General features: G+C 45.5%; 1 protein-coding gene across 1 annotated transcript in view; it reads left to right on the top strand.

Moving 5' to 3' along the window:
- b3glcta (beta 3-glucosyltransferase a) overlaps positions 1-19,695 on the top strand; it is a 79,812-nt gene extending 60,117 nt beyond the window's left edge. Inside the window, exons 7-15 of the mRNA XM_035383734.1 lie at positions 2,360-2,496; positions 2,606-2,669; positions 3,983-4,114; positions 6,702-6,771; positions 11,076-11,189; positions 16,215-16,314; positions 18,073-18,192; positions 18,379-18,523; positions 19,312-19,695. Of these exons, the coding sequence (XP_035239625.1) occupies positions 2,360-2,496; positions 2,606-2,669; positions 3,983-4,114; positions 6,702-6,771; positions 11,076-11,189; positions 16,215-16,314; positions 18,073-18,192; positions 18,379-18,523; positions 19,312-19,506 (1,077 nt within the window). The 3' untranslated portion in view covers positions 19,507-19,695. The remainder of the gene's footprint in view (positions 1-2,359; positions 2,497-2,605; positions 2,670-3,982; positions 4,115-6,701; positions 6,772-11,075; positions 11,190-16,214; positions 16,315-18,072; positions 18,193-18,378; positions 18,524-19,311) is intronic.
- Positions 19,696-24,737: the final 5,042 nt, after the last annotated feature.

The following is a 24,737-nucleotide window of genomic DNA, read 5'->3' as shown; positions in this document are numbered from 1 at the left end:
TGCCTGTGGGAGGGTTTTAATGGGAGGAGCGCAGGAATAAGGGGGGGTGGGGGTGGGGTGGGGGGGGGGGGTGAAGCGGAGAGGGCAGATTAACAGTGGGAGGTGATACAGGCTGAGAGAAGTAGGTAGGACTAGGACACATCTCCCACACATCACAGGGGAGGCAGGGTTGTGGGCCTTTAAGAGCCCTGGAGAGTTGTTCCCCAGAGGTTTCCTCCCCTGTGTGGTAAATGGCCTTTTACAGCTTCACCCCCATTTGGGTTGTTAGATACGTTTTTCTGCACTATATCATTTGTCCTATGTGTAGTACATCTTACAGAATTCAAGACCCGGTGAGCAAGATTTCATTCCGACAGCAAAACAAATTAACAAAGTTTAATGTGCATAATGAATGCATTAGCAGACAAGCGTTTTTAAAAAAATACTACCTCGGGGTCTGTTTGCATGAAGAGAGAGTTAGTGTTATCCTCTCCTTGGTGGGTCCAGAAGCTTCTACAGTAGGCACTGGGAAAAGAAAGTGCGCCGCCTCCTGTGCCTCCTCCCGCACCTCCTCCAGTCTCTCCGCCGCGTTGTTTTCCCCAAACAGCTTTACACAGTGCCCCTCTGTCCATTAATAGCCGCCCCTAAACGCATAAACCTTACACGAGAACCAGTTTCTGCCCTCAGTCTCTGATCTCACATTCAGAACCGCGGAAGCTCTGTAAATGTAGCGGTGGCGTCGCACTGCGTATAGATCCCTGCCTGGGTCAATGAAAGCCGTCCTCGTTCTCGTTGGGTACACATTGCAAAAGAGCTGCAGCGTGTTGGCTATTTTGACCACCCTTCACCAAAATTATCTGTTCAGTCAAATCTGCCACGTGTGTCACTATTGACATTTGTCTTTTTTTACTTTATCTCTTTGTCAGATTTGATTACATTTTGGTCTTGTCTTTGAAATGTAATGGCTTCACGAAGAGGCTGGTTTTTTATCCTGTGTAATATACTGTTGTTTTGCCCTTGAGTTCAGGAACTTGGGTCAGTGCACATGCATTAAATTGGTCCGATGCATGTCCGGCTGTGTGAATGTACACGTATAAGACGTGTACTATTTACGAGCTGTAAAATATGTGTATACACGATTTAATCATCACAGAAAAGGGGTTTGTTTCTTGTAAGCAATCACTCACAGCTGTTGATAATCTCTGAGACGCTTTTTTTTTTTTTAAATGTGAAACCGTGGATCGGGGGGGGGGGGCACCACGGTGTCTCGGTGATCTACGCAGGAAGTCGCTGAAACGGTTTTTTCTGTGTTTTATTACTCTCCACTGCCCACGGAGACCCACGGAAATGAAACGAGGCGCTGAATTCGGTGTCCCACCTACAACCGTGACCGCTGTGACCCCCCCCCCCAATGCTTATGCGCGCAAACAGAAACGGTGTTGTCTGATCTGGCCTTTGGAAGTAATTGATTCAGCTGACCCGCGGTTCCATGGAACAGGGACAATGTACAATCTCCCGTGTGGTGTCACGGAGTGTGGAGATCGTGGAGGGGGGGGGGGGGAAGTGTCTGATTAATGAATTATTTTGTGCTGTTCATCGCTTTGTTAATTCATTGTTTCAGAGCGGCTCGTGAACGTCTGCATAATGGCGGTGCGTTTCGTAAACGGCTGGCGTGAAATTCTCAGAGGAGTTTAAGACCTGGGCCATTTATCTTGTGGGGGGTGTCTGTGCGGTGGCTTCCATTTTAAACGATGCTTATTCTTGTGCTCACAAAGGAAATTGCACGACCAGCAAAGATAAAGTTGAGTTCTCAGCGTCCTCACGGTTTCGTCTAACTGGGCTGAACACGGAGCTGACCTCCTTTTAAGGGAGTTTGTAATTACCCTTTGGATACAATTATGTCAGCATAATTTCTGTCGAAATGAAAGTTCATATTTTCTTTGAAAATATCCAAGATGATAAACATTCTGCGTTTAAACACTTTGACTTAGAACCTGTTTTAGTTTCAGATGTTTTTGTGTTAGAAGTAGTTAACCTTAAGAAGTGTAAGATAAATGTGTCTGGATATGTGTTTTTCTTTTTTGTTTTTTTTACACAGTACGGTGATTTTTTGTACAGTTGAATTCTTTGTGCGGTTGTGAAAAACCTTCTGCATGTTCGGGCCCAGAAGTGAATTAAAAATAAATAAATAAATCACGAGTAATGCTAAACACAACCATGGTGGGGTTGTCACTGATGATGAACATCTTCTGGATGTTCAAGAACAGGCTCCACGCAGTCTCGTGTGCTCCGCAGGTTCTCGCCAAACCGAAGGGTTGAAATGGGCTTGAATGGCCCCCCCCCCCCCTCATCAGACATCCGCGTGCTTCTCTTTCCCCAGGAGTGGTTCTTGGGGAAGCCGCTGTACGACAGGGAGTCCACCATCATTCACCACTACGCCTTCGCCGACAACCCCTCCGTCTTCAAGTACCCCGACTTCGCCGCCGCTTGGGCCCTGAGCATTCCGCTCGTCCGACGGTACTTCCTGTTCCGTCAGCCCCGGACTTCCTGCCACCTTGTTGTTGTTGTTTTTGTTCTGTGCTCTTCAGTGTACCGTCTGACGCCGTAATTTGGTTTTCCAACACAGGCTCGCAAAGAGAGTGAGAGAGGAACAGCTTAAATCCGATTTTACCATCGACCTGAAGCACGAGGTGAGGGATTTACTTTCATGTGAGCGTCAATGCACTGAAACGGGATGGAGGTAATTAAGTGTATGTGTGTGTGTTTGTGTGTGTGTGTGTGTTATACAGTGAATATTATGTGTTCAAAAAGTAGTTATTGTTCGCTATACGGAGTGTATTATTTTTTCATCTGAATGCAAAATTGTGCATATTATGGAGTAAAAACAGTGAATGCATTAACGGCTAAATTTTAATTCTGTTTCCTTTGGTTTCTGATGAGCTGCTTATGTTTAATTATGTTTACAGATTTTCCCCAATTTGCATAAATAAATGAGCGCATCAGCTCCACTAAATTAAATTTGTAATTGTCTTTATTTGTGGTTTAATTCTGTTCCCTCCTCGTTTTCGAGTGCGCGGTTTCATTCTGGCGAAGTCCACGGAGATGCCCTTAACTCGAACACTGAAATTAATTGACACTGTATTATAAATTGGCCGTGGAATTATCACTGCAGTGGCAGGAATTAGCACTTAGTCATATGAGCAGGTAATCATGCAATTGTGATTTTTATTTTTATTTTTTTGGTGTTTTTTTAATCAGTGTTGCAGGTCTCTGTGGAGAACACAAGCACACGCATCCTGCTGCTTTACGCTCATTTAAAAAATGCAGCATTTCCTATTTTCTCCAAACAAGCGCCAGCATCTATTAAAGTAGTTTTTTTTGTAACCCTTTATTGTAACATTCTTTATGGCAGTTCAACAAACTACAGTAAATTCACTCTCTCAATAACCTGTACATCAGACGGACATAGAACTCACTCTTTATCTCCTCCTAAATGATCCTCCCTCTCTCTCTGTCTCTCTCTCTCTCTCACTCTCGCTATCTGTCGCTCTGTCACTCTCTTGCTCTCTCTTTATCGCTCTTACGCTCTCTCTTGTTCCCTCTCTTTCACTGCTTCTCCATTCTTTTGTCACTTTTCTCCTTTTCACATCATGTGTCTGGACCCCCGTCATTTTCCTCTGTCCGTGAGATTTATTTATTTATTTTTGGTTGTGGCTTTGCTGGTTCATATCAGAAAAAAATAAGGAAATGATGCACGCAGATGTATGCACGCAGCTCATGTTCATACACGTTCCTGCTTGTATCCCAGCAGTATACAGTATGTTGGGTAATGGATGGCACTGCCTTCCACTCTGGGCCTGTTGCTCCTGCCTGCTGTGTGCTGGCTGGTTGATTTTAAATGATTATGACCTCTGACCTATGACCTCCCAGGTGATTGGTTCATCCTTGCTCTCTCTCCTGACAGGGGGTGGGGTTTAAAGTGCATCTCTCCGCTGTGTTTCAGATTGCGCTGTACATCTGGGCCGAAGGGGCGGGGCCTCGTCTGACGGCCGTGCCTGAGCTGTGCACTGAGCTGGAGGGCTCTCCCCGAGCACGGCACTGCGTGACTACACTCAGCACCTACCTGCCCCTGTGTGTACGTACCGCTCACCCTGTCTGCTCTCCCTCCCTCCCTCTCTCTCACTCTCTCTCTCTGTGACTACACTGAGCACCTACCTGCCTCTGTGTGTACGTACCGTTCACCCTGTCTGCTCTCCCTCCCTCCCTCTCTCTCACTCTCTCTCTCTGTGACTACACTGAGCACCTACCTGCCCCTGTGTGTACGTACCGCTCACCCTGTCTGCTCACCCTCCCTCTCTCTCACTCTCTCTCTCTCTCTGTGACTACCCTCAGCACCTACCTGCCCCTGTGTGTACGTACCGCTCACCCTGTCTGCTCACCCTCCCTCCCTCTCTCTCACTCTCTTTCTCTCTCTCTGTGACTACCCTCAGCACCTACCTGCCCCTATGTGTATGTACTGCTCACCCTGTCTGCTCACCCTGTCACCCTCCCTCTCTCTCACTCTCTTTCTCTCTCTCTGTGACTACCCTCAGCACCTACCTGCCCCTGTGTGTACGTACTGCTCACCCTGTCTGCTCACCCTCCCTCCCTCCCTCTCATTCTCTCTCTCTGTGACTACCCTCAGCACCTACCTGCCCCTGTGTGTACGTACTGCTCACCCTGTCTGCTCTCTCTCACTCTCTCTCACTCTCTCACTCTCTTTCTTTCTCTCTGTGACTACCCTCAGCACCTACCTGCCCCTGTGTGTACGTACTGCTCACCCTGTCTGCTCTCCCTCCCTCCCTCTCTCTCACTCTCTTTCTCTCTCTGTGTGACTACACTGAGCACCTACCTGCCCCCGTGTGTACGTACCGCTCACCCTGTCTGCTCACCCTGTCTCCTCTCTCTCTCTCCCTCTTTCTCTCCCTCCCTCCCTCCTTCTCTTTCTCTCTCCCTCTCTCTTTCTCTCTCCCTTCCCATTCCTCACCTTTCACCGTCTTTCTTCCTGTCATTCTCATTTCACTCTCCCTCTCCTTCTGTTCACACATTCCCTGCCTCCCTCTCTTTATGTTCACTCACTCACTCACTCTCTCGCTCCTTTTCTTTATCACCCACTTCTCACCTTCTACCTTCTTTCTTCCTCTCTTTCTCTTCAATCACTCTCTCCCTCTCTTTATGTTCACTCACTCGCTCACTCTCTCGCTCCTACAGTTTGTGACCCACTTTTACCTTTTACCCTCTTTCTTCCTCTCTTTCTCTTCAATCACTCTCTCCCTCTCATGTTCACTCACTCACTCTCCTGCTCCTTCTCTTTATCACCCACTTCTCACCTTCTACCCTCTTTCTTCCTCTCCTTCTCTTCAATCACTCCCTCTCTCTCCTTCTGTTCATTCATTTCCTGTCTGCTTCACCATATCACTCAATCCATTTTCTATTTACTCACATTCTGTCTTCTAATCCTTCACTTTTCACCTCTCACCCTCAGTCTTCCTCTTCTTATCTCCTTCTCCCTCCTCCCTCTCTCTCTTTCTCCTACTCACTCTCTCACTCACCTTTTGCCCTCTGTCTCGCTTTACTTCTCCCACTCCCCCCCTCCCTCCCTCCCTCCATCCATTTCTATCTCTGCCTTTCACTGTCCCTCACACCACCTGTCCTCTTTTCCTTCTTCATGGTCTCTCCTTCCTCTGACCCTCTGTCTTTCCCTCTCCTCCCTCCTCATTTTTATGACAGGATCAGTCACTCTGCTTGTCCTCTGGCCTGATTTCACTGTCCTTTATACTCAAGCCCCACCCCCCACCCCCCACCCCCCCCCCATCCTCTCCTTCACAAACCCAGTCATTATACCACCGGCCCCAGTCCATTCACAGCCCTCTGAAAGGCATTATCATTGGCAAAAATGAGTGGAGAATTACCGAAGCTATGAATGAGTAACCCAGGGACCTGCCTTTTAAATTACACCCCATTACGCTCAGGCATTTAGGCGGACGCTCCTACCCAGAGCGATTTACGCAGATTACTGTACACACAACCCGTTTGTACAGCTGGGGGTTTTACTGAAGCCGTTCAGGTTAAGCACCTTGCTCGTTGTGCTACGGTGCCACCGTCACTTCCTCCGCCCTGCCAGGAGAGGGCAGAGCAAGTCAGCATAAATGGTCCTGTTTAACAGCCAATGCCCCCCCCCCCCCCATTCCCCGCCCCACCACCTTCACCCCCCACTGCCCCCATTATTCGCTAGGGCGGTTCCATATCAGTGACTACGAGGTACACGCAGTTCTGAGTTTGAACATGAAAAGTGGTGAGTACCAAGTGAAAAGTACATTCTGATCTCAAAAAAAAATTTCTTACAAGGCAAGAACGGCGTACTATTCCTTCTTACTTATTTATTTATTTTTCTTCTTCCAGCCGAGATTGATTGATTGCAAAAAGGAGAATTCTGCCACAGACTCCCTGTACACATACCTTCTAATTCCCAACGACTTTTTTTGGGTTGCCACCACAGATAACACAATTTTGGCATTTGAGTCAAAGTATAAATGATGGATGGGGGGCTGGTGGGGGGGGGGGGGGGGGCAATGGCATGTATTCCTGGGATCCCAGCCCACGGGTTAACTTGAGTTTTACCTCCCTGGATATTTGCATTTGTGGTTTTTATTCCGTAATGGATTTTCTTTCCTGATGTGAAGGGGGATCCAGTAAAGAAAGAGGACATCTTCATTGCTGTGAAGACATGCAAGAAGTTCCATGAAGAGCGAGGTGAATTGCATTTTGTGCGATGATTACCGTCTGCGTGATGCATGTGAACATCTAAATTCAATATTAACTCAATTTTGTGCGTTTACCTAACTTTCTCCTCAACCATTCCCTTACCCTTAAAGAAGCTGTATGCAAGTTTTCATTCTGGTAGTAATGGATGCAAATTGCATCAAAATGAAAATCTAAATACAATTTACATGATGGTAGCTGGCTAGATAACTAAATAAATAAACTACATGACTACATAATTAGCAGGCTAGTTAGCCTATCGGCTACAAAGATCTAATCTTATTAAAAAATATTGGATAGTCTTTTCTTTCTTTTTTTTTTGAAAAGAGGCAAAAAACATTTTTATACTTATCTAACAGTGAAGTTGAGGCTGAGATAATGTTCTGACATTTACCTGTTGAGTAGAAATACTCCCAGCTCAAAGGCAGTTTTCATTTGCTTTAGCTCCCAAAGTTGTTGTCATCCTGGGAAAAGCGCACGGTCGTGGCTGTTGTCTTGGAGCGTACTCTGTCTTTTCCGTTTGTTACTTTGGATTGCCATTAACAAATTCCTTCTTTTTTTTTGACTCCAGTGCCAAGGTTGCCAGTGGCTTTGTGAATGCCGGTGTCCACCATTGCGTTAGTTTTGGCATTTGAAAGGCAATCAAATTAGGCCAAAGGTATAAATTTGTCATTCATAGAGGTGCTATTGACGTTGTTTTGTGTACAGCCGATAATTCTGCCCAGACAGAGCAAAATGAAATGCAGATTTAGAGGACATACGCTTGAGCTGAGGTGCTGAATTACTCCCACACGTTCTCTGTCAGCTACACATTTATCATGGTCAATTAGCAATATTTGAAGAAAAATAAATAAATGAAAGGTTGCATACTGCACCTTTAAGGGGGGTTGATTTAACTTCCTGTCATTGGTGCAAAACTCTGTCATGGAAGCGGTTTTAAGTCCACTATCCAGTCTTCCTCTTTATGGCTCGGCCATAATGAAAATGAATAAATTAGTTTGTCCATTGATATATGATGTCCAGACATTAAAATCTCAGGCTGTTGTGGACAGGGAGGGTGTAAAAAGAACAAGATATAATTGGCACTCTTGTTGAAAGTGCTTAGATTGACGGACTGTTGCAACTAGCCTTAAATTTACACAAATGAAATGCTGAATAATGGATATTGGAGAGCGGTATAGCGGTTATGTAGCAGAGTTTATGGCGCAGAGGTTGCTGGTTCAATCCCAAGGGTGGGCACTTCCACAATACCCTTGAGAAATGATCCTGCCTCAGTCAGTGTCGGTGAATAAATTGATAATGTGCGCACAGCTCCGTTGTCAATGTACAGGTGAAAAAATGGAAACTGCAATGTCAGTTAACATGCTTACTTCAAATGCTTAATTAATGGATTAGATAGTGTCTGTGTGAGAGAGGGAGCGAGAGAGAGAGAGAGAGAGAGAGATGCTAATAGAGAGAGAGAGAGGGGTACTAATAAATGCAAATGAAAAAAGTTATTTTCGTCTCTTGATATGCACTTTCAGATGAGGAAATGTGTGATTATCTGTAAAAAAAGTTAGATCCTCAAATTACTCCTGTTTTGAGTATTCCCACACCATACGCATTTCTTCTTCTCTTTGATGGGGGGGGGGGGGGGGGGGTCAAATAGCAACGAGTATTACGACTATTCACAAGTTTCATTTTAGAATAACGCAAAAAAAAAAAGAAATCGGTAAAAATTAAACTTGCGTTGTGTAGTTGGAATTTATTTCATGCGTTTTTTTTTTTTTCCTCCATCCTACTCAGTGATGTCGTTGTACTTTCTCTGAGCTCGTGGCACTTCGGTTCACGTTTACCTGCGCCAGTCACACCTGCACACCCCCCTTTTAAACGCTCCCGCTGCGCCTCCTCGTTAAAAGCCAGCCGAAATAGGCCTGTAATACACGGCTGTATTCACGTCCCAGGTGCAGTTCTGCTGAAAAGTGATTAACAGATCTTCCCTTTCTCTTTTTAGACTCTGATTAGTCCTTTTTCCACTCAGTCAGCACAAGGCTCTTCAGAGAGACCAGTTTCCCTCATTGCTCCAAGCGGTGTGCACAGCGCACACAATAGAGAGTTTCAGTACGTTGAAGTTTCATTCAGATTCATCCAGGGCCCCAGTTCCTATTTTATTACATTCATCAGTCGATTTCAAAAAAAAAATGTGCTCTTCTTTACTTTTTTTTTCTTTCTTTTACTTAGGATTTACTGGATCGTGTTAAATGATAACATTGTTACCTGGCTGGCGGGGTTGAAATCTTTCTGTGGCTCGATCAGATACTAAAAATTCCCCTCTGAGAAATGTTATCATTTAAAATATTCATTGCGTTACCGGGAAAATTCTGATACAGAGCTAATCTTGAGTGAGGCATGTACAACGTTTGCTGAGTGATAGTAATAAAGAATTGACCCTTGTACAGAAATTCCAGCAGTGCTAGAAATGTGTTGCCACAGCTGGGTCAACCTGTCTTCTGTTTTAACGGATTAGTGCTATTGTTTTCATGGTGTGTGTCCACTGGCTTTTGCCCCAATTCTAGAGAGATCCAGAGTCATTCATAATGATGTTATTCTGTTTTAAAAAAAAGTTAATCAGTTTAACAGCTGCAGGCTTTCTCGATGTCTGTAGCTTTTAACTCTTACCGCACACCTACAACACAGCAGTCTGTAGTCGCCACGTCTTTCCTGCCAAAAAAAACTTTATTTACCAAAGCTTTTAAAAAAAAAAAAAAAAAAAAAAAAAACATTTTTTAACTTCAGATAAGCCAGTTAACCGGAAAGTTTGGCAGCCATGTTTGCACCCAGCTCACGGCCGTCTCCCTGGAGACAGCGTATGACTCCTGAGTGTGCTGACCGTTCCTTTGTTGAGCTTCTTTTGTTCTGAAGGTTTGTTATGTTTTTTTGCCACACTGTGCCCTGTGTCAGCATATCTGTCACTGGCAGAGGGGTGTAATCAGAAAGTGTAAATGCCGATCAGTTTGTGTTCATTTCACCTGTATTTCTGTCTGTCCTCCCCTGTCTGTCTGTCAGTCAGTCAGTCAGTCAGTTAGTCTGTCAGTCAGTCTGTCAATCTGTCAGTCTGTCAGTCTGTCAGTCTGTCAGGCTGTCAGGCTGTCAGGCTGTCTGTGTGTGCGTGCTGGATGGGGTAGGGATTTATATCAGATTCCGGTTGCACGTGAGAATCACTCCCCGTTCACAAAGGCAAACCCTAATGACAGGAATCTAGTGGTGGCTGCATTTCAAACCTGGTTGAATAGGCCTGTTGACTAGGATCCTACTGTTTTTATCAATGTGCGTATAGTAACATGGAAATATGCTTTTACATTCATGTTATGAGCTATCTGAAACAAGAGCACCTTACTGTGTCAATAATATAGTGTTGTCTGTAGTGGTGTTGTTTGTACCTTTGTGTTTGTCATTTTGCTTTGTGTGTTTGTATGGATTAGATATTAGATCTGTTTATGTGTGAAAAAAAATCAATGAAAGAATTGATCACTACAGGCCACGCCTGAATAATAATCCTATATTTTGAAATGAGCATCTGGAGGACATGCCTGTAAATACTCATCTCTTCTTCTTCCTGTTACTGTGTGTTTAATGGCTGCTCTGGTCATTCTTCCTACCATGTTTGCTAACTTAATGACCCAGACAGAGGCTTTAGGTTAGAATCTGAAGCCCATTGGGAAAGTGCTGAATAAAATTTCAAAAGTCAGTTCATTCAGGTCTGATTTCCATAAGCTACTTTCACCACCTAGGAAAGGTTATGATTAAAAGAAAGAGGTGCTTTATGTAGCTGATGGAGAGGCAGACATAACATGTTTCAGCGGCTCCTTGTTTTGTTTTTCTGAGCCGAACAGGAGTGTGTGATCTAAGTACTTTCCATGCCATTTTCATTTTCACAATATTGAAAGGCCCTCTTTGTTTGTGAGTGGGAAAGCAGTTTGAACCCTGAGAACGCTCCGTACGGTCAGTGAAAATAAAATCCCGCTCGTAATGAACAGTTGTGCCAGCGGCCTTTTGACAAAAGCCAGGTTCGCGTTCTGTCACTGTGTCGCTACCTCCAGCCTTTAAGAGAAAATGAAAAATTACCACTCTGTCTCACAATTCTTTCCCTTATCTCACCGCAGCGAAGGCAACAGCTGTTGTTAAAATTGCCCGCATTTCAAATAAGAGGTCGTTTCACGCGGTCTGAGTGGGTGTTGATTTCAGTTCAGCTCTTCCTCATTTTTTTTCCCGCTTGTTTTTTCATTTTGTTGGGGGCCCTTCTTGGCGTGTCGCAGTCCCGGTGGTGAAGAGGACCTGGGAGAGACACGCGGCTCTGCTGGAATACTACAGCGATTACGCAGACCCCTCCATACCCACCATCGACCTGGGAGTGCCCAACACCGAGAGAGGTGAGTCGGCGAATACGCTTGCGTTGAGTTGGTTGAAACCTCCCACAGTTTCTGCCTGTGTCAGATCAGTAATAAGGGCCCAGCGTCCTCCTTGAGTTCAAGTCCTGAGGGAAACACTGCCAATTAACTGCCATTTAACTGCCATTTAACTGTACCATTCCAACAGGGCTCTTAACCTCAGTTAATTCAATGTAATGAGTGGATCTGATTGCAAATGTGGCGCGCTTCTACGATGCCTTTCAAAATGATAAAAACCCCTTTATACAGATTGTATTAATTCATACAAGTTATGAGCTATATTCTATACTCAAAGAATTGTAAAAATTATATTCTTTCATACCAATACATTTGCTTAGAGAAAAAACTAAAATTGTTTAATAATTAATGATCACGGCCACAATACTTCTTTAAAATTAAATCCAACAAAAATATGTCTGCATTAACTTACATGTTTAACTTCATGGCCAATTTTAGTGAACTGTATTGTGGCCCTCTTATGGCTCTCTGTTTCACTGGGGAATAGAAATGAGGTAACACACAGTTTAAATCCACATGTCGGCCATCACCGATCACTAGTGGAAATGGTCAGTGAACTCTCAAGAAACAAAACAAGCTGAAGATTTGTTGACCTTTGGAAGCTTGGAAGTGATCGCATAAATAACTAAATAAAGCACTGTCCACTATTATGCCTGTAATTTTAAAAGCACTGGAATACAGTGGTAAACCTGCTTGGTAGGGGACACTTGTTCGTCTTGCACCCCAGAACAGTGAGGCCAGTGGTTTGGGTGGCAAAGAAAAATTCAAGAGCTACAGCTGGGAATCCAAAAAACTCTTAGGGACACATCAGATTCCACCTCTTTGCTTTTTTTGGGGAAAAAGCCTCTGTAGGGGACAATTGCCAAAAAAAAAAAAATAAGCATCTGGAGTTTAACAGCACTGGAACTTTGATAGGAACCCCAGGTGCTATGCTCAGATGAGACCAATATTGAGCTTTGTGGCTGTGCACACCAGTGGTAGGTTGAAAAGGATGTCGTACCTGCAGTGAAATATGGTGGAGGATCTTGAAAGATTCCATGGAGCAGTGGTCTCATCAAACACCATAGAAGGCGACAACTGAATAGCGTTGCAGTACTGTAGTCAAGTACTGAAAACGGGTGGGTATTTTTTTTGGAAATGAACTCATTAACATCTGTGTCAAAGTGTTATTTTGGTTGATTCCACTGAATCATTAAGTAGAAGGTTTATATACAATATACAATAGGTCAGTACCTTTATTATATTCTTTTATACAGTCTTTTTTATGATCATCTTTATCAGGAGTGTAAATAATTTTGGTGGGCACTGTGCGTGCCAGCTTTGTACAGAACGTATATAAAGTGCTGCACAATCAAAGAATGTTGTTTTTCCCAGGATGCAATCTGCTCCTGTCAGGAAAAGGTTCCTGTGATTTGTGGCGCTATTGTTTGCTGTGTTTGTGCATCTGCTTGCGCCTGTGGTAAAATGCCAAACTTGAGTTTCCTCTATTAAACACATTTTTTTTTTTTAAGAAATGCATAAATTGTCTTTCATTGTCTTTCTTTGTCATGCTGATTTCATAATAATAATAATAATCATTTCCTGCTCAGTCACTATCCTCCCTGATGCACTTTAAAAAAATTAAAAAAAAACTTTCTGCGCATCAAGACTGCCTCTCCTGGAATATCCTGTGGTTGATGGCTCGTTTGTCTTATTGTTTCATCAGTCCCTGAGATATCGGATCTTCTATTCTGAGAAAAGTCTGGCTCAGGGCATCAGCTGTTTTCAACATTAGATTATGGCACTATAAATAACTACGTAAGCACATAGTTATGCATAGGTAATCTCCTGAGCGTTGCCAAGTCCGTCCGACTGAAGGGGTTGTTAGCTGCAACTGACCAGGAAGTACTGGAAGTGTTGCCGCAACGACCTCCACAATGCCTGTGATATCGCTATTCACTATGATATCAATGGAAACGTCAACGCACAGCCAACGTTATCTCTCTTCATTTTCTATTTCAGTGTGTCCTGTATGGCAATGATAAATGGCTCGTGAATCAGAACGGTATTACTCCCTGATTGCCTGTCATGCTGATGAATTTCAAATATGTAAATAAACTGTCACGGTACAATATTAAGCTGGTGTTTACGTGGAAGTAAATAACCTTCCCAGAAATATGATGCTGTATTGTTTTACTTTGTTTCCCCATGTTATTTTGTGATCATTTTGTAGCGGTTCTGTAGCCTTCATGTACACGCTCTCTCTCTTCTTAATGAGCTTCTTTTGATGGATATTATTGGCTTGGATGTTTTAGTTTTTTTTCCTCAAGTATCCTAACAATGAGATCATATTTGCTATGAGATTACATAGCAAATATGAAAGATTTGACTTAAGACGTTCGTGGTAATTCTTTTATTGGCCTTTGGAAATTGAAGCACTGGATCTTCCTGTCACAATCTTTGACATAAGAGATTGATTCTTGTTCCTATTTGAGGCTCAAAGCCAGGTCCGTGCTGTGTTCTGATTACATTAATAGTCTTCTTACTTGAATTAAAATTCTGAGTCCAATACAGTAATGCAAGCATTTATATCAGACAGTGGTGGTGAAGAAGGCACTGAGCCAAAAGGCAAAGCTCTCGATTTACCAGTCGATCGCCATCTGTACTCTCTCCTATGGTCACGAGCTATGGGTAGTGACAGACAGAAAGAGTGAGATCGCGAATACAAGTGGCCGAAATGGGATTACTCTGTAGGGTGGCAGGGCTTACTCCCCTTGATAGCATGAGGAGCTCAGCTGTCCGGGAGGACCTCACAGTAGACCCGCTGCTCCACCACATTGAGAGGAGACAGTTGAGGCAGTTTGCTTAGGTGCTCCCTGAGACGCCTCCCTTTGAAAGTGTTCCGGGCACAGCCACCAGGGTGGAGACCCAGGGGCAGACCTAGGACACGCTGGAGGGATTATGTCTCCTGGCTGGCCCTGGGATCGCCAGGGGATCCACCTGGGATGAGTTAGCGGAAGTCGCTGGGGAGAGGGACATCTGGGCAGCTCTGCTTGCTCTGTTGCCAGCGTGACCCTGACTTGGATTACGCAGTCATAAAATGGATGGATGGATGGATGGGAGGAAGGAATCCAATACAGGAACAACAACATTCACTGGAAACTATCATGACACACAGGTGTGATGACTGAGTCCTCTTTTGGTGCTCAAGCAGGGGTCTTGAAGGAGCGCAAGTACTGCGCTGAAGGTGGAATTCCTCCAGCACAGATTGCCTTCTCTGAGTTTATACGGTAATTACCAAGCATGAAATACTGAACAAAAAATAAAGGTGATCTCTATCGTATGTTATGGTATATAATAATATGCTTGTTGGGTTAAACTCCAGTATTGTATCTAATAGGGTGGAGGCTATAATAGGGCAGCTGTTAGTTTTTCTTAATCGGGTGCTTTTCATGTTTAGAGGGATTATTCTCCATCTTAAGGCAAATTATGTCAGAATGGTGGGGGGGGGGTGGGAAGAGTCAGCGTGCAGACGTTTTGGGGCCTCTGAGACTCCGTGAGAGGGCCCTGCCGGGGTCAGTCCCGGTGATGGATTTCGGGTGGCGGAGGACGTTGGCAGCAGCTCCCCTGGGTCATTAGCGGGTCCTGCTTGGGGATCTCAGCCCTCCTGAAGGGGAACACATGCTGCTCCTCGTAATTGTTCCCACAAGGAGAGCCCCCCTGTGACTCCTAAAATTTCATCGCCCTGGTCAGCGTTTTTTACTGCAGTGCAACGGAGTCCCCTGAGAACATTGTGCACAGTCCCCGTCTGTGAGCACCCCCCAACTGCCACCGACTAACCCCCACCCCCCCCCCCCTCTGGGACGTGACTCGTTTCACCCCCGGGGGACCTGGCAGCCAGCAGCCGGCGGGGCCGCGGTGTTTGCGTTCCGAGCGTTTCCTTGGCTCTTGGGAGCGCGGTAATCCCGCGGCTGTTCTGTTCTGTTCGGCCGGCCGTCCCGCGGGCTTTTGTTCCGTTCGGCTCGTCTCCTCTCTCTCGCGTCCCGTGACCCTCGCAGCCACAGGGGGGCTAATTCGCCCGTCCCATTGTGCCGCTCTCTCTCTTGTTCCCGGCAGCTCATTGCCCATCCGACCCCCCCCCCTCCCCTTTCGCGCCCCCCTACTGCCCACCTCTGCCTATTCTATACCCAGCCTTTTTTAGAAAGAAAGGCCTTCCTCTCCCGATTCTTGCTTTTGTTTGTCATTTTTTTCCCCCCCGTTTGCTCACAGACGGAGTGTCTGTCACCCTGCCGTGTCTCCTCCTGCTGCCCCCTGCCTGCTGGATGTCTCTATCGGTGAGCCGGCCGCACTGCAGATTGTTTCCCGGCTGAACCTTATTCGCTGCCGGTCTCTCGTCCCTGGGGCGGAATAGCACTTATTGATTTTTCATTTCCTGCAGTGTGCATTTGCGGAGAGCGAAGAAGGGAAAGCATTAATTGCCGCTAAGGATTTCTTGACCTGTAGGTCGAACGTATACTGTATATAAATAAATAAATAAATGAATAAACGAACGACGGTGGTAAATCACCCACACAGATTCACCCGGTGACGTTCCTTTGCGCTTTGGGATTCTCGAAAAGTGCACCGCTGCAGATCTTATCGGAAGAGCTGTCTGAAGTGGGCGGAGTCAGGCTGGTGTAATGAACTGCGGTGGGTCAGGTCAGACATGTGAGGCAGTTGTCAGCAAAGTTCCTGTTGAGTCGATACGGGTCCTGGCTGAGGGTGGATTCTCTGAAACAGTGCTGCCCCCGGGCCTCGTCTGAAACGTGACCCGTGGGCCACAGCCCGCCGCCGCGTTGTTTAAACTTTAAGGAGGGTGTTTCAGTGTCTTCTTTTTCACCTGACACTTCTGGGCCATTGCTGAGGGTGTTCCCAAATCTGTCTGCAGAATGTGCTTTATGGGGCGACATTTAATGCCTGTGGAAGTACATCTTTGTCTTTTTGTTTTTTTTGTTTTGTTTTGTTTTGCAGGGCATTGTGGGAAAACCTTTGCCATCCTGGAGAGATTTGTGAGCGAAGCCGTACCTCATACCGACTGGCTGCTGATTGTGGATGACGACACCCTGATCAGGTGAAGCCCCGTCTGAGTCAGTGTTTTTGCCGCTGTAATCATCCGCTGTTCCATCGTAATGATTCCTCAAAATGATTCTGTCACCATTTTATTATTGTATTAATAAAAGAGCAGAGGACTTTATTTGTTGGTTTAAAGAGGCAAGACAGGAAATACTGCCTGGCGGTAAGAAACACTGGGGGGGGGGGGGGGACAAAAAGACAACAACAACAAGCAGTAAAATCAATGGGGAGCAGCAGATTTGTCTCACAGCACTACTGGATAATGGCTCTAAAGTAAAGTGGAAATGTACTGACAGATGTTGATAATCCTTTCTGCGGGGAGGTGGTGAACTTTGCGGCACTTTCATGTCCCACAGAGCAAAAAAAAAACAACAGATGCTAAATGTCATCCTCTCAATGGGGTCCTCTCTCAATAAAAAAAAATAAAACTGGAGGATTCCTACCAATTCTTTGTGTCCACTGATCCGTAGTCCCGGCTAGTTTTATGTGCTTGTAGCTGCTTGTTTTCTGTGTTTTTGTGGTTGTCCAATGCCATTTTTTGTATTACTGCCTTTATGTCATGGTTTGGATTGTCAGTTATTAATATTATTTATTCATTCAGTTATTTTTAAATTCATTTTAATGACATTTCTGCATAACAGATTTCCACACTGGGGATTGTCATATTGGCTATATAGCTTAAGGTCTGTGTTTATTCCAGTAATTGATGTATTATGATTCCTTCATGGGGATATCCAAGCTTCATTGTGATGTAGTACGATGCCTGTCATGGTGTGGAATTGTGGTATAGCATTGCGCCTAACGGTAGATAATGAAAGGTCGCCCACGCTTACTGTTGCTCTGCAGCTGGTCCGAAGCATGTGATCACAGGGCTTCGGTGGTGTTTTGCTTGGTAGCGTTTTGACTTACAGCGCTTTCTCTAATAAGCCTGGCACGGCGGTTCTCGAAACTGGGTCCCGGGGTACCGCTGCGTGAGCTGATTTTCGTTCCAGCCGCAGCTGCAACTCCGGACGCAGTGACATAATGACATCTGACACGATGTGGCCCGAGAGGGTAAATAATTCCCCCAAAAACATGAAAAGCGTAATTAAGAAGAATTAGCGGCTTGTTAAAAATTCTGGGATTGCTGTTGTGGTTGGAACAAAACCCAGCATGCACTGAGCTCCCCCAGGAAGCGTGGAAACCACTGTGCTGGCGGGTTTAACCAATAGTGAAGGTGAATGTCTCACTCTGTATTGTTTAACATACACTCATTTGCAATAACACAATAAAACATTCTGGAGTGCACTTTTTGGCAACTATGGTAGACTTTAAAGCCTTATTCTGAAAAATTCTTTTTTTTTTTTGATAAACATTTCTCGTCAAGTTCCATTTGCAGCTTTGCTGTTTCCTCTGTAAAGTGTATTTACATCTCTGTAAAAGGCACTATACAAACAAAATTGAATTGTACTTGAAACTTGACCTCAACTTACAACTAACACGCCAGTATTTTTCATAAGTCGCAGTTTGAATCTGTTAGAATTGCACATTGCTTTCCAACAACTGATTGCTTCTGAGCCAAGACTATTTTTTGCCTTGCAGCTAGCTCGAGAGAGTTTGAAGATTTCTTCCTGTATCTGTTTTGGCCCCTTGAAGAGGTGTCAGACATAGTCCAGGAATGTGAGATTAGGGTGTGTGACTGTCTCTCTCTGTTTCTCTCTCTCTGTTTCTCCCTCCCTCCCTCCCATCCTCTCCTTCTCCTACTCCCCCCCCCCAGTCTTCCCAGACTGCAGGCTCTGTTGGGCTGTTATGAGCCCAGTGAGCCAGTTTGCCTAGGGGAGCGATACGGATATGGACTGGGCCAAGGTGGCTACAGCTACATCACCGGTGGAGGAGGGCAAGTTTACACCACCAATGTTCCTCTTTTAACACAAGTTCTTTTTTTTGTTGTTGTTATTGTCCTAAATACCTTCCACTGTTAGTAAGACCTACGCGGAGTGATAATTTGGTATTTGTGATGAAAGCGCTTCTGGCCTAAGCAGCAGTTCTCCCCCCACGCCCCCCCTCCCCCCTTCCCCCCCAGGATGGTGTTCAGCCGCGCCGCGGTTACCAGGCTGCTGGGCAGCGGCTGTAAGTGCTACAGCAACGACGCCCCCGACGACATGGTCCTGGGGATGTGCCTCAACGCCCTGGGGCTCCCGGTCACCCACAGCCCCCTTTTCCACCAGGTAACCCGTCAGTTTCCACCAGGGGGGGCTACTCCACATTCCTACAGGAGGACACCCATTTTTTTTTTTTTTTGGAAAGGTAACACCCCCTTTTTCCACAAGGTGGCTCATCCTTTAATTTTAGGTAACACAGGATTGTCCACCAAGTGACATAGGTGACATATCCCCCTTTTTTCACCTACACGTAACACCCCATTTTGCATGTGGCCTCCTCTTTTAAAATGAAACAGACTTTTTTACAAAAAGGGCTGGGATCTGTTGCGCAACATCCCCCCCCCCCCTCCAGTTAGCTGCTGTGGTCTTCTAGGTAGCATAACCCTGTTCTTACATCACTGTGTGTCACCCACTGTTCCACAAGGTAACACTTATAAGTCCTACTGTGTCGGCCTCTGCTGCTTTAAATATAACCTCATTCCACGATACTGTTTTCCCACTTTTCAAAGAAGGAATGCCTTCTACATATAATGGTCAGATTCATCTCACCTACTCGGTAAAAATGAAGTTTGTCTTTACATTACATTACATATATTTGGCAGACGCTTTTATCCAAAGCGACGTACAGAAAGTGAATTTCATGGCCATGGACAACTACAAAACACGGGTTCAATAAGATACAATGCTTATTTTGTACAGCTATCTCTAGCCAAGGACACAGTTTAGTTCACACGGTGAACGCTAATTCTGACCTAACCTCTGCAAAGCCGACCAGGCAGAAGAACAGGCTGCAGTATTAGGACAAATTACAAATTCTTCTGTCTGTGTTCTGATCTTTTATGCCCACCTGCCAGGCGAGGCCAGAGGACTATTCTCCAGACCTGCTGGCTCATCAGGTTCCGATCTCGTTCCACAAGCACTGGAACGTCGACCCGGTCGCCGTCTTCGACCGGTGGCTGGCGGACGAGACGGAGGACGACACGGAGGACGACACGTGGGACGCGGGCGCCGACGGGCCGCACAGAGGAGGGGCCAGAGAGGAGCTGTAGTCACCGAGCGAGGCTGCTTAGGACCGCTTAGGACTGGGCCCGGTTTGCCTGAGGTGTGTGTGGTGTGGTGTGTGGTGTGCTGTGAGCGTAAACATGCCGTTTGTGTAACGTGTCAAATGCTTTGCCTTGAGAGAGAGAAAGAGAGAGAGAGAGAGAGAGTGTGTGTGTGTGTGAGAGAGAGAGAGAGAAAGAGAGTGTGTGAGAGAGTCTAAGAGAGAGACTGTGTGTGTGTGTGTGAGAGAGAGAAAGAGAGAGAGAGTGTGTGAGAGAGTCTAAGAGAGAGACTGTGTGTGTGAGAGAGAGAGAAAGAGAGAGAGAGAGTGTGTGTGTGTGTGAGAGAGAGAGAATGTGAGAGAGAGAGAGAGAAAGAGAGACTTTGTGTGTGAGCACATCTGTTAACATGATTGTTCAGGTGTACTGATTTTGTAGTCACAGGCGAACAAAACCGTTGTCAGTATTTACCCTTTGCGAGCGTAAATGTTTTTTCAGTAAGTGTGAATCTCCGACATAGCCTTTCACACTGGAGGTGCATGCTCCCCTCTGTCCATGACTGAGTGAGAGGCCTTTTTTAATGAATGAGACTCAACCTGAGTTGCCTGTCGAAGTGTCTTCTGTGTGTTTGAAGCTTAACATGGTTCTTTTATCATGTGCTATTTATATAATAATGTATGCAATTCCTTATAAAGGTTTAGAAATTTTTTTGTTAATGAAGCATTTCTACAGTGCAATGAATGCTGTACAGTGTGATCTATTTTGATATAAAAAGGACTCCTGTAGAAATTGATTCGACTTCTTTCTGCAGTTTCTGATTTGGTAAACAAACTGGCTAAACCACGGGAATGGCGAAAGAACGTGTTATTCTCTTTTTCTCAGGTGGAAAATTCCTTTTCATTATCATTCATAAATGACATTCAGGTTGAACAGAGGGGGTGTTGTTAGTAACCAGGGGATTACTCATAAATCAGAAGACAGTACTCTGCTGGATGATTTCTCATGTTGTAGTTTCCCCCCTGCAGTATTCTCACTCTGGAAAAAGAAACAACTCATGTAAAAATGTTCAGTCAATCAATCAATCAATCAATCAATCAATCAGATTTATTTATAACATAAAATTTGCAGCACAATGTGCTGAACACAAAATGAAAATATTAAGCACACTAAAAGGAGATAAGAGTAAAAATAAAGTATAAAAGTAAGGGACATAAAAGTCAGGTGATGAATAAAAGCTAAAACGGTCTTGAGATTCTCTTTAAAAATGTCCACAGATGCAGGATCGCGTAGACCCTCCAGCAGACTGTTCCAAAGGCTGGGGCTGCAGAAACTGAACGCCCCGTCACTTCTTAGCCCCGCCCCGTCACTTCTTAGCCCCACCCCGTCGCTTCTTAGCCCCGCCCCGTCACTTCTTAGCCCCACCCCGTCGCTTCTTAGCCCCGCCCCGTCGCTTCTTAGCCCCACCCCGTCGCTTCTTAGCCCCACCCCGTCGCTTCTTAGCCCCACCCCGTCGCTTCTTAGCCCCGCCCCGTCGCTTCTTAGCCCCACCCCGTCGCTTCTTAGCCCCGCCCCGTCGCTTCTTAGCCCCGCCCCGTCGCTTCTTAGCCCCCCCCGTCGCTTCTTAGCCCCGCCCCGTCGCTTCTTAGCCCCCCCCGTCGCTTCTTAGCCCCGCCCTGTTGCTTCTTAGCCCCGCCCCTTCACTTCTCTTAGCCCCACCCCGTCACTTCTTAGCCCCGCCCCGTCATTTCTTAGCCCCACCCCTTCACTTCTCTTAGCCCCGCCCTGTCACTTCTTAGCCTCGCCCCTTCACTTCTCGTAGCTCCATCTCTTAACTTCTCTTAGCCCCGCCCCTTCACTTGTCTTAGCCCCATCCCTTGGAACGGTTAGGAGGCAGGTACCAGAGGACCTGAGGGATCTTCTGGGTACATCCCTTAAAAACACATCTGCTAAATAGGGAAGTGCACTAAAGTGATTAAATTAAGTGATTAAAAAAGCAATAAGAGAATCTTAAAATCTATTCTAAAAGACACAGGGAGCCAGTGCAGCGTTCGTGGTACAGGGGTGATATGATCTTGTTTCTTTGATTAGGTTAAAACTCTGGCTGCAGCATTTTGTATCAGTTGAAGTTTGTTCATTTGGTTTTTTTTTTGGTAGGCCAGTTAAAATGGTATTACAGCAGTCTAGTCTGCTAAAAATAAAACCTAATTTCCTATCCTCTCTGCATCTTTCTGCGTTAAGAAAGGTCTCACGTTGGCTATATTTCGGAGATGGAAAAAAGCAGACTTTGTGACCATGTTGATGTGCGAATTTAAATTTAAATTAGAGTAAAATAACACCCAGATTCCTCACCTCTGATTCAGAGTGTGAAGCCAAATTTCCCAGCCTTGAACTAAATTTCTGTTTTTGATTTCGGACCAACTCGCTCATTTAATATCAGAAAATTTCTGTTCATCCAGTCATTTATGTCAGCAAGGCAGTTTGTTAAATTTGAGAGGGCACTCTGGTCATTTGGCTTCACAGACGCATAGAGCTGAGTGTTGACAGCGTAGGAATAATGCTTATGTGTAATATCGCTGAGAGGCAGCCTACACAGAGAGAACCGGAGGGGTCCCAAGAAGCTGCCTTGTGGGACGCCACAGTCTGTACTGACACGTGCGGGGAGCAGTGGTCATCTGAGTTTACAGCGAACTGCCTCCCAGTGATATATGCATAAAACCAATTTAAATCATTGCCTCAGAAACCAACCCAGTGTTCAAGCCGATCAATTAAAATGCCATGGTCTATCAGGCTGAATGCAACACTAGGATCTAAAAGAATTGAAACGGACACATTATTAGAATCGATGCTGAGTCTTAGGTCATTTGCAACCTTAAGCTGTGCTGTCTCTGTGCTTGCTGTGGTAGGCTCTAAAACCTGATTAGAATTTTTTATAGGATTCCGTTTCCATTAAAGCAATTGTTAATTTTCTTAAAAACCACTCTCTGTAATACCTTATTTAAGAAGATAAATTTGAAATATGGTTCAAAATTGCTCAAATCAAGAGATGTCAAGATTAGGCTTTTTTTTTTTCAGAGCTAAAATCAGAGTTGTCGAGATTAGGTTCTGTTGAGTGGGAGTAGGGCAGAACCGTGTGCTTCAGTTATCCTGCAGGTCCTTTCAAAGTTTTGTGGAGCACAAGGCAAATCATCACCACTTCCCTGTCCTTTCACACGCTGACTTCCTGAAGGGGCTGCACCTCACCTGTCATATTCCTTCATCCAGGAGCGCTGAAGCACCATTAGTAACGTGCAGAGCAGCCGCAAGGGTCACATGATCCGTTAGCACTCGCTTCCCCGTTGTGGCTCCAGCCGAGGTGGTGTGAATACTTAACGCGCACGGTGGAAGCACACGTGAGGTCAGGAAGAATGAAGAGTGATAACTGGCGCAGATTGATATCTACCGCACGTCGAAGAGACGTGTCCTCAAACCCTCGTTTCGGTGCTAATGCATGCAAGTGGCCGCGGGTGACCCAACATCGTTAGGAATGCGCGACCAGACCCAGGCCCCGATTCTCTGGATCCCATCCACTGATACCAGGAAGAGCTCCAAGAAGAGCGGTCCGGAGAACTTACTTTGGAAAGTCTTGAGTTGTGGTCTGAACTGATGACCTTCCGGGGTTAAAAGGTCCCCATAAAGCCGCTGGACTGAACAGGGTGGTAACGTAGGACTCATTAACGCTCGTTCGAGCAGATGTGCCTGGGAATATTTGAGACAGAGCGCACTTGTCAGTTACACCCCTGGACTCGCGGCACATTCGTTTCATAGGAATACATAGCAGCCTGTTTTATAGCCTCGTATCTAAAATAGGAATTCATTGCATTTTTCTTCTTTTTTTTTTTTCTTTTTTTTGCCCAGACATAGTCATTCAGAGTCATTGCCCGTAGATAAGAAATTCTCAAGTCTTTTGTGCAAAAAGAGGATATGCCATATGATTGCAAATGGCTGTTCATCTCTTTTTGACAGCTTTTAATAGCGTGTTAAAGTGAAAGAGGATATAGAGGCTGTCTGGGCAGTATGGAGTTTTACGATGATCTTGTTAACTTCAAAAAAAAAAAAAAATCTAATTTATTTTCCTTAGAAGTGTCCCGGGGCCCTGTCCTCTTAGTAGCAGAGATGGATTCAGTTCTGTAATATTTCCAGGGCTCTTGTTTAAACGTGGAAGACCTCCAATGAGCTCCTGTGCACCCAGATGCGCCTCTTCCTCGTTTTGCGTCATCACACGCGCATCTGTTGCCGTGGAGACCACGACATATAATTTCACATCTCTTCCATTTTCTGTCTTCCTTTCTGATAACACAATGCTCCATGACTCAGAATTTCCTTGTTATTGTTGTTGTTATTATAATGCGCTGTAAAAATATTTTAAAAGCACGCAGCAGCTCCTCTTAACTGCAGGATGGGAACATCTCTCAAATGGCAGCTTACATACATAGCATCTTGAAGCTAAATCAGCAAGCACCATAATGCAAGACATTGCTTTGGCATTGTGTATATATGTTTTTATGGGCTTTTCAGCTTCATTGGACAGGACAGTGAGAAGAAACAGGTAGAATGGGTAGGGAGGGAGGGAGGGAGGGAGAGAGGGAGAGAGAGAGAGAGATATGCACGCACGCACAAACGTCGTCGCGGCTGGTAATGAGTGTGTGGTCAGCGCTGTAGAGGCTGCACAGCGAGAGACAACGTTACCATGACATTAAGTGAACGTCTGAGTATGTGAACTCTCTGGGAAATTTGCCCTTTTTATAAATGTCTAAAAGGCTGTCAGTAGGCTAAATAGCAGATAATAGGCTCTTTGATTTTAAGTTCTGTCGTGGCCCATTTCCTTGATTGAAATGTACTTTGGGGGGAGGGGGCGGGGGTGTAGAAAGGGACCCTTTTTTAGCAGGAGCCCCTCTCCAGAGGGAGTGGTGTCTGCTTGATGACTGGCACGTGCTGAATGAGGAGACAGGAGGCCTGAGTGTGACACTCCTTATTCACACCTCAAGCACACGTGTGACAGCTTCACGCGTCCACACGGACTACTCCTCTACCCCAGAGCGTAACTAAACGCTCGCTGCTGTCCCAGGTGCTGATGGGAAATGAGGCTGTGTGAGTCTGTGTTGCCAAGGTCATGGACTGCAACACCCCCCCCCCCCCCCCCCCCCCCCAAATCCCCACCCCCCCTTGACGCTTGAGCAGATGTTTTATGAAATAGGTACCGT

Source organism: Anguilla anguilla, chromosome 12 (genome assembly GCF_013347855.1).
Source record: "Anguilla anguilla isolate fAngAng1 chromosome 12, fAngAng1.pri, whole genome shotgun sequence".
Taxonomy (NCBI): domain Eukaryota; kingdom Metazoa; phylum Chordata; class Actinopteri; order Anguilliformes; family Anguillidae; genus Anguilla; species Anguilla anguilla.
The sequence above is the reverse complement of the archived record's forward strand: the minus strand, read 5'-3'. Positions and strand labels throughout refer to the sequence as shown.